The sequence below is a fragment of the Castor canadensis genome, chromosome 9, assembly GCF_047511655.1.
Source record: "Castor canadensis chromosome 9, mCasCan1.hap1v2, whole genome shotgun sequence".
NCBI classification, from domain to species: Eukaryota; Metazoa; Chordata; class Mammalia; order Rodentia; family Castoridae; genus Castor; species Castor canadensis.
Window position 1 is genome coordinate 20,216,008 of NC_133394.1, and position 16,006 is coordinate 20,232,013.

At 38.9% G+C, this 16,006-nt stretch overlaps 1 protein-coding gene across 13 annotated transcripts in view; it reads left to right on the forward strand.

Annotated features, from left to right (window-relative positions):
* Window positions 1-16,006, forward strand: part of Arfip1 (ARF interacting protein 1) — a 97,626-nt gene that overhangs the window by 14,390 nt on the left and 67,230 nt on the right. For 5 of the 13 annotated variants that reach the window (XM_020185830.2, XM_074041305.1, XM_020185832.2 and 2 more), the window contains one exon: window positions 1,742-1,821. The exons of 7 other annotated variants lie outside the window; for them this stretch is intronic. In XM_020185830.2, coding sequence (XP_020041419.1) covers window positions 1,744-1,821 — 78 coding nt within the window. In that variant the 5' untranslated portion in view covers window positions 1,742-1,743. Of the gene's footprint in view, window positions 1-1,741; window positions 1,822-15,758; window positions 15,857-16,006 lie in introns of all 13 variants that reach the window. One more of the 13 variants, XM_074041302.1, reaches the window with a different exon arrangement.

Consider the following 16,006-nt stretch of genomic DNA (forward strand, 5'->3'; position numbering starts at 1 on the left):
ATAGAACAATTGTAACAATATGCTGTAATAAAAGTTATGTGAGTATGGTCTCTTTCTCAAAATATCTTAGAGTACTTTCACTTTTTCACTTACAGGAAGCACTTTATGGTTTCTCTTTGGCCTGTTTGACTGGCTAGCACTATTACTCTAGCACTCTGGAGTCATTATTAAATAAGGGTTTCTTGAACATACGTGCTGTGATGCTGTGACAGTCAATCTGATAACCAAAACAGCTACTAATGGATGAGTAGCCTATACAATGTGGATATGCTAGACAAGGGACGGTTTCTATTTGGGTAGGATGGAACAAGATAATGTGTGACATTGTTGATGTCATGCAAACTGAAACTTATGACTTATCCTGTAAATTTTCATTTAATATCTTCAGACCATAGTTAAGCACAGAAAATAAAACTGGCTAGGGTGGAACTACTGTATGTCCTGGAAGTCACTCCATATCATAAAGATTATCCTCATTCTTTTTTCCCCCACAGTTGCACAGTTGAAATGTATGGTGGTTTATTCAATCACTTTCATATGTATAGACATAGGTTGCTTCCAGTATTTCACAATTACAAGAAGTGCTGCAATGTGTATGTATTTTTGTATCTTTGAATGTTGTCATCTGTCCACAATAGGGGGTGTCTTTTCATTTGCTCAAGTCTCATGCTTTACATTCACGTGTAGAAATCGTTCTCATATAGGTTTTGCGTATTATTTAGCTTGTTTCTAGGTAATTCTTCTGCGTTGTTGCTGTTGTAAATGGGATTTTCCCTGCCATTATGGCCCCTGATTGTTGTTTTTGTATGTGGAGGCTATTGATTTCTTTATGCTTATGTTGTATCTTGCTACTTCAGTGAATTCTTTGATTTGTTAGTTGCTTTTATCATTGATTCCTTGGAGTTTTCTCTCAGACCTTCATATTATCTGCAAATAGAGATGATTTCTTTATTTTTCCTTTAATTGATTTCTGTTAACTAATTGGATTGTTCTTCATATATAGTTGACATTCTCTAAGTGATACTGACTAAATTAGAAACAGAAATAGCTCATTGAACTTGTATTGAGTGAAATCTGTGTTTTACTGAGACAATGAGCAATCATATCTGTTATCAATACAAAGACTATTCTCCACAAGGGTGGGAGGAGTGTGAGTTCTGGTTTGGAACTTAGTTTTGTATAGGTCACAAGTGACTAACATTTTGGCTTCAGATGTGTTTGGATCTCAGTTTTCCGTATGTCAATCAAGTTGGTAGTCTGATCTTATACATTGTTTTATATCTAAGTGATTTTATGAATTTCTTTCTTGTTTCTTTTTCTTTCTTTTTGAGACAGGGTCTTGCCTTGTAGTCCAAGCTAGCCTTGAACTCAGGAGCCTCTTGCCTCCAACTTTCAAGTGTTGGGATTACAGATGTGCACACCTGGCTCTGAAATTATTTTTAAGCATTCTGCCTAAGTGCTTCTTTTTAATTTTTGTTTTACGTATAGTTTACCTATTGTAATGAATAGATACTCATATAATTGTAGATGTTGTGGTGGTGGTACTGAGGATTGAACTCGGGCCTCTAGCTTTCTGGGTGAGTGCTCTGCCACTTGAGCCATGTCCCAAAGCTTTAGTTTTGAAAAGCAAATTATGACTATAAATAAGTTATGCTGTGGAATATTTGTAAGAGTATCAGTAGGATGATGCAGCTCTTTTAAGTAAACTATTTAATATGTTCCTAACACATTTTACTTTTAGGTATGTCTGACTGCAGCAATGGTACTACAGCTCTTGGTGCATCTAAGCCAGCCACGGAAGAAGTCAAGTCTGATTCCGAGGTGATTTGGTGGTGGTTATGTTGTAAAGTCAGCCCATGTGAATCAGGGTCTCACTGTCCATATTGACTGAGTTTCTCTAAATGTGCCATTCTGTAAATACACTTTCTCACACATACAGTGACAGGAAGAGGGTAAGAGGAGAGAGAGGTTTCTTAGTAATAGAAGGGCATCTGAAATTTTAGGCTTACATTGCGTCTCATTCACTGCCATCAGTGCTCTCTGGTGTGCGTCAGAATCCAGGTGAGAAGTGTTTAAAAACTATTGAAGTCCATTCTTGAGACTGACTGAACCTGTGGTGACAGACACTGCTCTGGCCTGAGGCATTTTTTTCTTTAGTAGCACATTAAACTAAGAAGAAAGATGAAGCAGTTAATTTTATATTGAATACAAGTCAATATAAATGGTTTTGAATTTGTAGCACTAATAATACTTTTATATTTATAGTGCTTAACGATTTACCAGATAATACTATTTTTTAGTTGAAAACAAACTTAACTTTCGGAGGGGTAGTGATTGATTGGAGGGATTGGCATGACAACATGGGGTCTTTTGACTCCAGATGTGGTGTTTCTGTAGCAATTCATGACTTGTATATGTGGCTCAATGCTAAGCACATTATTTTTTCAATTAAGCAAGATACTGTGAATCTGTGTGGCAGGGTTTGGCGTAGCATTTACAAAAGTATTTGGCAAATACGTATTATTGGTGGAGGATTTAGGATTCTTTGTGATTTAAAATAAGTTAGCTATTTGTTAGTTGCCACAGCAGTGTTGTAGTTGTACATAGTCCTGAAAAACTAGAGAACTGTGTGTGCTGTAGCCTAGTTATGGCTTTGATTTTGTATGATCAGAGCTCTGAGTCTGTACTGCTGTGGAATTCATAGTACTCTGTTCATGGTTTGCACCATGAGTTTCCTCTATGTGAATGTCCCTCGTGTAGGAGCTAGACTAGAAATGCAAATGAAGCAGTGAAGCTTAGACGATCTGAGGAAAATCACGGCCAAGTAATAGATTGTTCGAAGTTGTAAGTTAACATTAAAATCCATATTAGTCATTGCCTGTGTTTTTAGTCGTACCCAAATATGCAGTGTCCTTAGGGAACATAGTAATAATAACAGCATAACAATAATAATGATGATGATGGGTCAGGTGTGTGAGTATAAGCTGTGTAAGTACACTCCAACTTAAATACATGACAGGAGTATGATTTAGGAACTTTGCAACTTTAAAATTTCTTATTTCGAACAAAATCCTGTCATTTTTGAAAACAATCCATTTATGTGTCATTTGCACCTTTGCACCCACAGACAGAAGGTAATTTTATACAGTATTTTTAGTGTTTTTGTGTTTTGATTGTGATCTGTCACATGAGGTCACTGTGGAGCTTTCCACTTGGGATGTCATGTTAGCAGCATTTCCAATTTTCAGATTACAGGATTTTTGGAAACACCCATTCTGGTGTCAATGGAACTCCTCCAGTACTTGAGCTGGTGTTTGAGCTGAAGTTAACATCTTTATGTAGTGTTCATGTTACACAATACAGTATTTCACATTTAATTCCCACAGTAGCTATATGACATAAGTTTAGTAGTCTCATTTTAGGATGAGGAAATGAAAAGTTAAAGGGACAGTCAGAGCTGGACCTGAAGTCCATGTCTTGTAATACCTTGGCCAGTTCTGCGATGCATCCATTAGGCTTACTCACCTAATGCTTTTGAACCATGCTGAATGAGGGTTTTGCAGTAAATAACCATTTTTAAAAGATCATGTTTCACTAGTAGTAAGGCAATTTCAAAGAATATTTGAATTATGAATTTAATAGAATTGTTTTCTTTTTGTATTCAACCAAAAATCTGAATAATTTCATCCGACACAGAAGGCGATTGTGCTTTTTGGTGTTAGCATAGAATATGGTCTCTGTTGAGCTGCATAATTTAGTGTACTGAGAACTGCAGCCTTCGTTGTCTGAAGCCAGGGCTAGAATAATTAGCATTGAACATTTGCAGCTTCTCTTCTTTCTTCGTCCTCTTCGTTTACTTTCTTCACTGCTCTTTGTCCAGAATTGACTGAAGTGAAGAATTTAGTCCTTTAAATTGGAAGAAAATATAAGCATTTGATAGCAGAACAAAATGCCTTCTGACACGTGTAGTCAGTGACCTGAGCACCAAACTGTTCGACAGTATTTCTTACGACATTTTCAAATAACTTTTTAAAAAGCATGCACATTTAAGAAATAATTAGAAAAAGTTAAAGCTTATTATTATACGATAGCACTTTATTTTTGTTTGCTCCGTAGTAAGCTGGCTTAAGAACAATTTAGTGTGTGTTTGAGAAGACATAATGCCTCACATGGTTCCATGAGACCAACTAAGGCTAAGATAAGTTCTTTTAGATCTTTTCTAGAAAGTTTCTAGGTTGTTTCTAAGCATTTTAGATTAAATTTTCCCATACATAATATAATTTATTGATAATAGTAAGAAACTTCTTCTAATATGCGTTGAGATGGTCGTTTAATCTTTAGGTTTACCTTTGTTAATTTCTCTTCCCAAATGACATTTACTTATAAATGCTGAGTTGTCAGATGTAAAGCTTTTTGTTATGTTAACATCAAGGTATATTTTCAGGATTCAGAAAACATAAGTAGTGCAAGAAAAAAATTGCACGAACTTTTTTAATCCTAAGTCTGGAGCAGCTGAAAAAAGGCTCCAAGACTAGGAGTGGAATTAATGGGAAGAGAGTTACTGTGTGTCTTTCAGGCAGACATGAAGGTGGTGGGCCAATGTGGCCAGTGTGAAGAGAGTTGGGGGAGGCGGTGGTCTGAGAAGCGTTTGGCAAAGTGGGTAGGGGTCAGACTGCAATGCTTTGGTCTGTAGTGCCGAGAAAGCATGCTGGATTGCTGAGTATTTGGTTCATCAGAGGATGGCCTGGGGTGTCTTTCTCTTCTAATGCAGCTGAAGTGGGTTCTGTTCATGACATTAAAGTAAGGGAATGCTGAGACCTCTGGGGCCTGCTGTTCTAAAAAGCAATTTGTAACTGTAAAGTGCTGAGTTTCTTAGCACTTCAGTTTTGTTCGGCTAGATGATGTTTTAGTGTGGTGGATTGTTCTGTGCAGCATTGTAGACTGCTTAGTGGCATCCATGGCCTCTGCCTTCAGAATGCCAGTATCACCCCCTCCCCAGCTGTATCCATAAGATGTCACTGAATGTCCCCTGGCAAAATCCACCCTCCTCCCCTTTTGAAAAACCACAGAGTGATCAGGATCAATGACAGCATGTGTACATTTTCTGGCTGTTGGAGTAAATTAGACAGGAGTTGCTTGTTAACTATACATGATGATGTGGAAGTAGATGAAAAAACAGTGTAAGTTGGCAACATCAAGTAAGTAGTGGGGTTGAGGCCATTCACAGGGCTCATGTCTGTAATCCCAGTACAGGGGAGGCAGAGATAGAAGGAGCATGCATTGATGCCAGCCTGAGCAAAAACAAGTTAGTGAGATCCTATCTTAAAGAACAAACCAGGAGTGGTGGCATATACCTATAAATCTCAGCTGTGTGGGAGCTGAAAATAGGATTGTGGTCAGGGGGCACCCTGGGCAAGAATTCAAGACTCCATCCAAAAAATAACTAAAGCTGAAAGGGCTGATGGCATGACTCAAGTAGTAGAGTGCTTGCCAAGGCCCCAAGTTCAAAACTCCACTTCCCCCCACCAAAAAAAAAGTGCTATATATGCATGTGAGTCAGGCCCGTTGATGTGTTTCAGTCATCTTTGGAGAGGCGTGGAGTGTAGAGGCTGAAAGTTCTAATCAGGCTGCCAGGTATGAGTCCCAGTTCATCACTTGCTGTGTGTGATTAAATTTCCTAAAAACTGGAGTAATGGTACCTAGGTCAGAGGGTGACTGTGAGGTGACATGAGGTGATACACATGAAGTGAAGAGAATTGAAACCGTTCATGGGTGAGGAACACACAGAATGGTGCCTGGCTTGAGGTAAGTACTCATTAAGTGTTAGGCTTAGTCCTGAAGGGCTTCTTTTGAAGAGGATGCATTATTTAATTTATCTAAGTTTCTTAACCTTTCTAGGCCTTAGTCTTCTCCTATGTAAAATTGGGAAACCATATTTATCTCATGGGCAGTTGTGAAGGTTGACTACAGTAACTCATGCGGTGTGCTCAGCAGTGTTTAGCCTGGCTCTTGCAGACGTGCAGTCAGTTTTTAGTGATCACTGTTAGCATTAGAGTAGGGAATGACAGAGCTGTCAAACAAACTTCATCACTTTCTGATATCCTGAAAAGTTGCTAGACCACTTCAGCTATCTATGTACGCGAGCTATTCATAAAGATATCAGAAGACTTGTTTAGTTTATCCACCTCTGGGTGATAAGTCTGATGTTGGAGACTTAGGTTGCAAGCAAATGAAACCAGCTGCAGCTCTCTCACTCAGAAAAGAGGTAGGAAGTGGACACAGACGTGGCAGGTGGACTGGGAAAGCAGGATCCAGGCCACAGCTCTGAAAGCACTGACCCAAAGCATGCCCAGCATAGCTGTGGTGCCAGGCGCTCACTGAGCTGTGAGCTGCACTGATCTTCCTGCAGCCATTGCTGTCCCCAGTGACTTTCTTCATTTCTTTTTTTTTTTTAGTGGTGGTACTGGCATTTGAACTCAGGACTTGCACATGTTAAGCAAATATTCTACCACTTGTGTCATGCCCCTAGCAATCTTTTTCTTTTTTTTAAAAACACTAGATTTTGATTCTAAGTCTGGGGCTAGTGCCTTTGATTTGGAAGAGTGTAGGTGATAGGACAGTGTGCCTCAGAGCTTGGGAAATAAATATTAATGTGACTTATAAAGCACTTGCTGTGTACCGACACTTTATAGGTTTTTTTATTTATTCTACAAAAATGTTACGAGGTACATGCAATTATCATTTTACACCAAGCAAAGAGAACCTTAGGAGTTTGCTTAAGGTTTACAGCTAGGAAGTGGAGGAGCCAGGAGTTGAATCCAGGCAGTCTGACTCCAGATTGTTGCCTCATATTTTCTTTCTTTTCTTTTTTTTTTTTTTTTTTGGTGGTGGCACTGGGCACTGAGGGCTTGAAGGCAGGGTTTCATGCTTGCTAGACAAGAGCTCTGCCACTTGAGCCATGCCTCCAGCCCTAATATTTTCAGTTTTTGTAGAATAAGAGGTTGGCTCTGCCTTTCCCCAACGCTCAAATGTAGAGGCTTTCCCCAACATTGAGAGTGTGGGAGCTGAGCAGCCAAAAAGATCGAGATATAAGCAGTTCTTGGCTAAAGTCTGACTTGGCAAACCAGGGTTACTCCTGTTTTTGTTTTAAAAGATCTATGATGAGTAACAGGAATTTTTCCCCATGACTGATTGCAGCTGATGCTCTGCTGTTCTTTAGATATTTGCTATTCTTTATATATTCTCTTAGAGGCAGCACTTAGGATTTTCACACTGAACCACACGGGGGGGAATGAACTTTGACAGTGATACAGTCATTTTTAGTGAGACATTGTTATAATTTAGTTTTATAGGTGAGACATATTTTGGTAAATGACAAATTTCTTTTGCTCCTGAATTATGGCCTTGCAGTGACCTGCAAGTCCCTCCTTCTGGGACTGACTTCATCGTGCCTTCCTCACCATCCCCAGGCTGGTGCAGTTGCTCTATAGATGGATTTTGGGCTTTAGGGGGAAAGTAATCCTTTGCCATTAGAGATGCAAAGAGATTTCATTAGATGAACTTCTACCATTTTTCAAAATGAACAAGCAGAATATTGTGGTAAAATCTAAGTATGATAAAATGCACCTGTTTTAAATGTACAATCCAGTGAGTTTTTTGTTTGTTTTAGCGGTACTGGGGCTTGAACTCAGGGCCTACACCTTGAACCACTCCACCAGCCTTTTTTTGTGAAGGGTTTTTTCCAGACGTGGTCTCTTGAATTATTTTCCCAGACTGGCTTCAAACCCTGATCCTCCTGATCTCTGTTTCCTGACTAACTAGGATTACAGGCGTAGGCGTGAGCCACTGGTACCTGGTTTCCAATGAGTATTGACAAATATATAAACTCGAAAAATCACAATCACAGTCAAGGTGCCAAATGTTTTCCTCACCCTAAAGTTTGTGTCCTTTTGCAGTCAACCCTCCCCTACATCACCTCTCTCCCAGGCAACCATGGATCTGTCAGGACAGATTAGCTTTGTACATTTTGGAATTCTGCATAAATGGAATCTTACAGTATGTATACTTTTGTGTCTGACTTTTTTCACTCAGCTGAATGTTTTTCTAGTTTTGGGCTTTTATGAGTAAAGCTGCCATGAATACACATATACAAATCAGAACATTTGTTGTAGCTTTTCTTTGGTGAATGCTTAGATGTAGAAAGGATAAGTTACATAGCCAACTGTGTATTTACTTATGTAAGAACAGTTCTCTAAAGTGAAGTACCTTTTTATGTTCCCTTCAGCAGTGTACTCAGCTTTCAGTTGTTCTTGGCTAACACTTGGTAAGATCAGTCTTTTTTTTAACTTGAGCCATTGGAGTGGTATCTTATTGTTTTAATTTGCATTTTCTTGATGGCTAGTGAGGAGGAACATCTTCTCATGTACCCAATTTTTGTTGGTATTTTTCTTTTGTGAAGTGTACTAAAATTTTGACCATTATAAGCTGGGTGCTGGTAGCTCACGCCTATAATCCTAGCTACTTGAGAGGTTGAGATCAGGAAGATCTCAGTGTGAGGTCAGCTCAGGCAAATAGTTACGGAGATCCCATCTGAACTAGTAGCTGGACATCTGTCATCCCAAGGTACACAGGAGACCAAGATTAGGAGGATAAGATGTTCAAGGCTAGTCCGGTCAAGGAAAGTTTTTGAGTCCCAATTTTAATGGAAAAAACCTGCTGTGGTGGCATGTGCCTGTCATCCTAGCTATGGCAGGAAGTATAAATAGGAAGCTTGAGCTCCAGGCTGCCCTAGGCAAAAAGTGAGACCTTTTCTCCATAATAACCAGACCAAAAGGCTGGGGGGTGTGGCTCGGGTGATTATAACACCTTCCTAGCAAATACACAGCCCAGACTTCAAACCCCACTACTACCAAAATAAATTTTTTGACAATTTTATATTTGAATATTTTTATTGACTTGCATGAGTTGTTTATTTTGAGTCTCATTGTCTCTCATACAAACTCTTTTCTCCCGGTCTGTGACTTGTCTTTTCATTTTTTAATGATGTCATTTGGAAGTTTTAGTTTTGATAAAGTACAGGTTGTCAGTTTTTTCTTTGCTGTTCTTTCTTTTTGTGATGAAGAAATGTTTGCCTACTCCAACAACATGACTCAGTGCTCTCCTACCCCTTGATAACCACCTATTCTGCCTGCTGTCAACATCACTTACTGGTTTTGTTTTTGAATTGAATCATAGGATTTTCTTTTTTGTTCTGGCTTCATTTCTGAACATCAAATCCGTGAACTTTTTCTACTTGGTTTTTTTTTTAGTAGCAATAGTTCTGTTTCACTGCTATGTGGTATTCCACTTTGTGTGTGGGGGGGGCGGTTACTGGGGATTGAACCCAGGGCTTTGTGAATTTTATGCAAGTGCTCTATCACTTGGGCCATACCTGCAGCCATTTTGTTTTGAGATAGAGTCTTACTAATTTTGCTGGGTTGACCTCAAACTCGTGACCTTTCTGCATCTGCCTGCTGAGTAGCTGAGATTACAAGTGTGTACCACCATGTGTGGCTACCACAGTTTGATACACATTTGGATTACTTCCAGTTCTTGGCGATTCTGAATACAGCTGCTCTGAATATTTTTAATATTTGTCCCTTGATGGACATATGTACTTACTTTTTCTGGATATAGTTTGTAGGAGTGGAATCAATTAGCTATTAAATAGGCACATATTTAACTCAATACTACATGGTTTTCCAAAGAAATTTTGTCAGTTTTTACTTGCACCAGCAACATACAAGTCTAGTTGTTCCATGTATGTGTTCACACTTGTTTTTGGCCACTCTAATGAATCTAGAGTGCTGTCTTAACTTGGGTTTTAATCTCCATGACATGTTGAGCCAAGTGGCTTTATAGATCCTTCCCAACACTAAGGTTTTCTGTTTGTTTTAAAGAAAGGCAAAGGTTATGTAGCAGAGGTCCTTAAATGATCATAAGTGTTCTTGTTTGTTTTTTTTTCTTTAAAATAATGCAACAGATATTTGTTTGTGTAACTGATTTTGCTGTGTTCACCTTCTTCTCTTGTCCATGGCATGCTTATCAGTGGTTTTTGCTTGGCTGTACTTTTGGTGAGCTTTGAAAAGTAGTTCAAAAACTTCCATTCATTTAATGGGGCTCACCATTAAATGCGCCCTCTGTCGATGGCTAAAGCTCCCTGGGTAGTTGTAGGGTGCTGAAGGTTGACAACCATGGCATATGTGAATGAAGCGTTCCATTGCTTTGCTGTACATTTAGTAGTAGAATGCCACTATAAAGTCTTCTTTTTAATTTTTATTATTGTATTATTGTACTGGCGGGTACATTGTGACATTTACAAAAGTGCTTACAATTTATCTTAGTTAAGTTCACCCCTTTCATCACTCTCCTTTATCCCCCTCCCCTTCTTAGAATAGTTTCAGCAGGTCTCATTTTTCCAGTTCAAAAACTTTATTAGATATGTGCCCTGATAATTTATTTCCAATTTTGACCCAGTTAAAGGATTCAAGAAAGTAGTTCCCCCATTCCACTTTTTTGCTTATACAATATACTAATTTTCTAGGTCAGTTCCATGCAGATAAAGAGATACATACTTAGATAGACATTTGATTTTATTTTTTGGCAGTATGGGGGTTTGAACTCAGGGCTTCACACTTGCTGGGTGGGCACTCTACCACTTGAGGCACATCTCCAGCCCCATGCTCATATTTTCGATTTTGTATTTCTCTTTATGTTCCAGGCTAACTCTGGTGTGGGGAGGTTGTTTTGTTTTTGTGGCTTTTGGTGGTACTAGGGTTTGAACTGAGGGCCCTGCACTTGCTAGGCAGGTCTACTGTCACCTGTTTTTAAAAGTGCATCAACTGCATATGAATCAAGACTAGTTGGGTTTTATAAAAATGAATGCACTTTTTCTCTCAGCACATGAAGCAGTGTTTAGTCACATAGTGTTTGATAAACTTTGATCTTTTCCTTAAACACGACTGTGATTTAGAATGTACTTGAAGCTAACAAGGCATGAAAGGAAAGGGGCATGACTTGGTTGTTGCCTAGTAAAATGAAAATGAGTAAATGTGTTCAGGTTTTTATTCATCTATGAACAATAACAAAGATTGTTTCCAAAGGTGCAGTTAGATACTGTGTATGTCTAATACTTATTTCCTAACTTGGACATAATTGAGCAGTGGCAGAGCTGGCTTGTACTGACCTGCTAAAGCTGATTGTTAAATTTTCAAGAAATTGTAAGTCATCTTTTAAACATAGCCATTATTTACAAAAACTAAATGATGCAAACTTACAGATAAATACACATGTTAAAAACCAAGGTAATATATAGCCAAAATGTACTGCTCCTGTTTGTGTCTGTGGCATTTCTGTGGTAGAAAATCGTGTCACGTGGGGTACTGCACATCCCTTTCCCGCCTTGACTCAGTGAGGTCGTGTTGGATCTTGGAATCGGCCTCAGTACCAGTGTTGATACCACAGGAATAGACAGGTGCTAAGACCAGGGATATTTTTTTCTTAATTTGGAGACATAATTACTAAACACTAGCACATTATGAAGGCATCATTCTGTATTCAGTGAATGCCTGCTGTGTGCTAGCAGTCTTTATAAGTGCTCTGAATACACCTTTACTTAAGTTCCTCATATTTTATTTTATACTTTTAATTTTTTTTTTTTTGGTGCACTGGAGTTTGAACTCAGGACCTCATGCTGGTTAGGCAGCCACTCCACCACTTAAGTGGTGCCAACTATACTTTTAATTTTATGGATGAGAAAAATAAGGTTAAATTAAAGAATATTGAAAGCACATGTTGTAGAGCTGAGATTTTTTAACCCAAGTCTCTCAGATTCCAAAGTTCATATCCTCCTACTGGAACATTTGAGCTGAGTGTTACATTGTGGACAGGATTTTATTTGATCATGAAGATGAAAGAATATTTCAAACATTGGAGACGTTTAAGCATATGTTCAGAGATAGCAAAGTGCATTTTATGGTCCACAAATAACAAGATTTAGTAGTAGAGGATAAAGTAAAGCATGAGAAGTCGATTGGATCCTATTGAGAAGGCCCTGAAATAACATGGACCTTGAAACAAGAGGTTCTGTTTTTATCAAATGACATGGAGGTTTTGGTTTTGAGCTCCATTCTGCTGTTAATATTAGCTATTAATATTCAGTACCAAAATTAATGGTTAATGAATGGTATTTCCAAAATACCATTCATTCTCTGTGGGGGTTAAAAATGAATACAGTGTTTATACACCTTTTGGCAAATAAGTATTTGTTACCTGTTTTATGTCATAAAGTGGTTATATTTTTCATTTTCGGAACATTTAATTCCTATTTAAGGTCACAAACTAGAATAGTACATAGTACCACTGCTGTAATTTTCTCTGCTGTGTCTACATCAGGAACTGTTTACTCCTGGCCCCTGAATTTTTTTTTGCAGTGTGCTCTACATTTAATGCTTCTCTTGAATTCTCCTCTTGCTAGTCTTCCTTGATGCCTTCCACAACCCTGTAGTGGTAACTCCCAGATCTGTGTCTTTAGCCTGGAGCTTTAGCCTTGCATTCTGAAATTCTTAAGGACTTGGATACCCATGTGTGTTCTCAAATTTGGAATGTCTACAGCTGGGCCCGTTCTCTGACTTTCTCAAGGCAAAATGAATGATATTCATCTTTCCAGTTGCTCAAGCTACTGGTTGAGGAGTGAGGAGGGGTAAGCCATCTTAGATTCCCCTTCCTTTTTCATTTATAATGCAGTCACGCTGTACCTGCCTTCCTTTTGCCTTCTCCTCATAGCCTGAATTCAGATCTTTTCTTACCTGAATATAAACTAGCCTTCTAACTAGCTTTTCCACTCCTAATCTTTCCTTCCGTTCCCCAAAATAAATTGATCAGACGCTTCTGCTTTCTCTTTGTCCCATTTAGTTTTGTTTTTTATCTTCTCTCCTCCTCCACTTTCCTACCTTTTTATTTGTTCTTTGATTCTTTGAGTATTTTTTTAAAATCTCATTCTCATTTTCCTGGTAACTTTGCTCATACTTCTTTGCATTATATTTTACTGCTTGACTTAAGGATTACAGTACATATCCTGAACTTTTCATATTCCTCTTATAATTACTAATATAGTCACTTAAAGAATAGAAATCTTAGTCTTTTAGGCTCACATTTCCCTTATCTTCTCCTTGTCCTTTGATATACTTGCAGTGTATAGATGTCTAGATAAATTATGAACTGTAGAAGATAACATTTGCTCCAAGCAACTGTATGGCTTATAAAAAGTTGAGGGGAAAGACAAAGAGAAAAATCTTTGTGTTTCCCGCTGTTTACCATTTGTATTCCTCATTTTTTTTTTCTGAAGATCTGTTTCTGTCTGTCTGGTTTTATTTCCCTTTGGCCTAAAGAACTTCCTTGTGCATTTCTTTTTCTTTTTTTTTCCTTGGTGGGACTGGGATTTCTCACTTGTAAGGCAGGCACTCTACCATTTGCACCACACCTCCAGTCTACTTTGCTCTGGTTATTTTGGAGATGGGGTCTTGTGAACTCTTTGTCCGGGATGGCATCGAACTTTGATCCTCCTGATCTTAGCCTCCCGAGTAGCTAGGATTATAGGTCTGAGCCACCTTGCCCTGGCTCCTTGAACATTTCTTACCATGTAGGTCTGCTGTTGCCAAATTCTCTTTATCTGAAAATGTTTATTTCCTGTGTTCCTGTTGTGTGTGGGGGGAGGGTACTGAAGTTTGAACTCAAGGTCACACCAACCACTCTACCACCTCACCTGAGTCATGCCCCCAGCCCTCTCTTTGTTCTTGAAGTCTATTGTCACCGAATATAGTATTCTGAGTGGACAGTTTTCTTCTTTTATCACTTTAAAAAAAATTCCCTTCTCTTTTGACCGTTGCAAATTCCAGCAAGAAGTCAGCTATTAACTGGATTGTTGTTCCTTGATAGTAATGTCTTGTCTTTGGGGTTTTGGTGGTACTGGGGTTTGAACTCAGGGTCTCACGGTTGCTAGGTACAATGTCTTTCCTTTTGGTTTTAAATACAGTTACATACTGCATAATGATGTTTGGTCAACAACAGTGGTTCTCATAAGATTTTATCACTTAGTGACAGCTCATGTAAGTACCTGTCTTTGTTGACCTGTCTCTGTGATGTTTGTAGGGCAGGACTGTCTGACTCATTTCTCAGAATGCAGTCCCATTGTTAAGCAGTACATGACTGTAGTGTGGTATACCTATGCATGGAAATGTGCACACTGTGTGTGTGTGTGTGTGTGTGTGTGTGTGTGTGTGTGTTTGTGGTGTTGGAGTTAAACTCAGAGCCTTGTACTTGCTATATAAACACTCTACTACTTGAGCCATGCCTCCAGTCCTTTTTGCTTAAGTTATTTTTTCAGATAGGTCTTGTTCTTTTTGCCTAGTGCTGGCTTTGGGCTGTGACCCTCGTGTGTATGCCTCCTGCATAGCTAGGCTATAAGTGCATACCACTATAGCTGGCTTATTTGTTGAGATGGGGGTCTTGCTAACTTTTTGCCAGGGCTGGCCTTAAGCTGTAGTCCTTCCAATCTCTGCCTTCCAATGGGTCTGCTGGACCCATTGCCCTCGCCCTTTGGCATGGACTTCTTTGGCTTATTTTACGTAGTGTTTTTGAGCATCTTCTGTCTACAGTTTTGTCTTATTAAATTTGGGGAAATTTTGACCATTAAGTCCTTGTTTTTGTTTTTTAGGGTTTTATTTTATTTATTTATTTATTTATTTATTTTTAAGAAAGAGTCTCATTGTATAGCCTACAGTGGTTCTTGAACCTGCTATGCAACCCAGGCTGGCTATAAACTTGCCATCCTTCTGCCTCAGCTTCCAGAGTGCAGGGATTACAGAAGTGCACCACTATGGCCAGCTCCTTAGTTTTTCAGATACCTTTTCTGTACCATTTTCTCCCTCTTCTCCTGGTATTTCCATTATGTGTATGCTGTACTGTTTAATATCATCTAACAGGCTCTTAAAGCTTTCTTCTTCAATCAAATCTACTTTACGTTCTTACCCTTGGATAATTTATTTTTGTTTTTCTTAAGTTCATTTATATGGCTATTAAATCCACCCGCTGATTTTTTTTCCTGAAAAACTGTGATTTTTCGGTTTTACAATTTTCATTTTTATCGTTTACATTTGTGCACTCTGATTTCTGGTTTTTTGTTGTGTTGTTTTGCAGCGAACTACGGCCTAGTGTAAGAAGGGCAGGCACTCCGCCATTGAGCTACACTCCCAGGCCTGAGATTCTCCGCCTGCACTGGGATTTTCATTCATTGAAAATATTGCATTTTATTTACTTGATAATAATCAATAGCTTCTTTAAAATCCTTGTCAGTTTCAACGTCTGCTTCACCTCAGAGTCAGACGAGATGTGCGTTGACTTTCTTTTCCTTGGGGATACGTTTCCATTTCCTTGGTATGTAGTGATTTTGGGTTGCATCGTGAGCAGTGAGGTATGGAGATTCTAGAGTCTGATTTCCTCTGTTTTAACAGGTGGTTTTCTTGGCTGGGCTTGCACTGCACCTGTTTCTTGGCGGTGACTCTGGTCTTAGTTCAGCTCTCTTCTCTTTAGCTGCACTGCTTCAAGTCTGTTCTACCCAAGTGAATTTAAGGGTTAGTCAGAGATGAGGGTAGACAGAGTTTGGGACCTCCTTTGTGGCCCTTCCCTTTTCAGGATTCTTTATTTCCTTCTCATTTTCTTAGCTTTTGCCTGGCCCAGAAAGACTGCAGGTTTCCCTCCAGGTGTCTATGCTGTGCTTAGTCCAAACTAAAAGCCAAGGAGATGGAAACTCGCTTGCATGGTAAGTCTTTGTCTCCCTCCCCCAACTGACCATTCACTTCCACCAGTTTCTGCTTTTCCTTACTTTCTAGTACCTTAAACTGACTGCTTTTTAAATTGTATGCTTATATAGTTTTCTCTAGCATTAGGGAGATTGAGTAGGGTCTTAGTC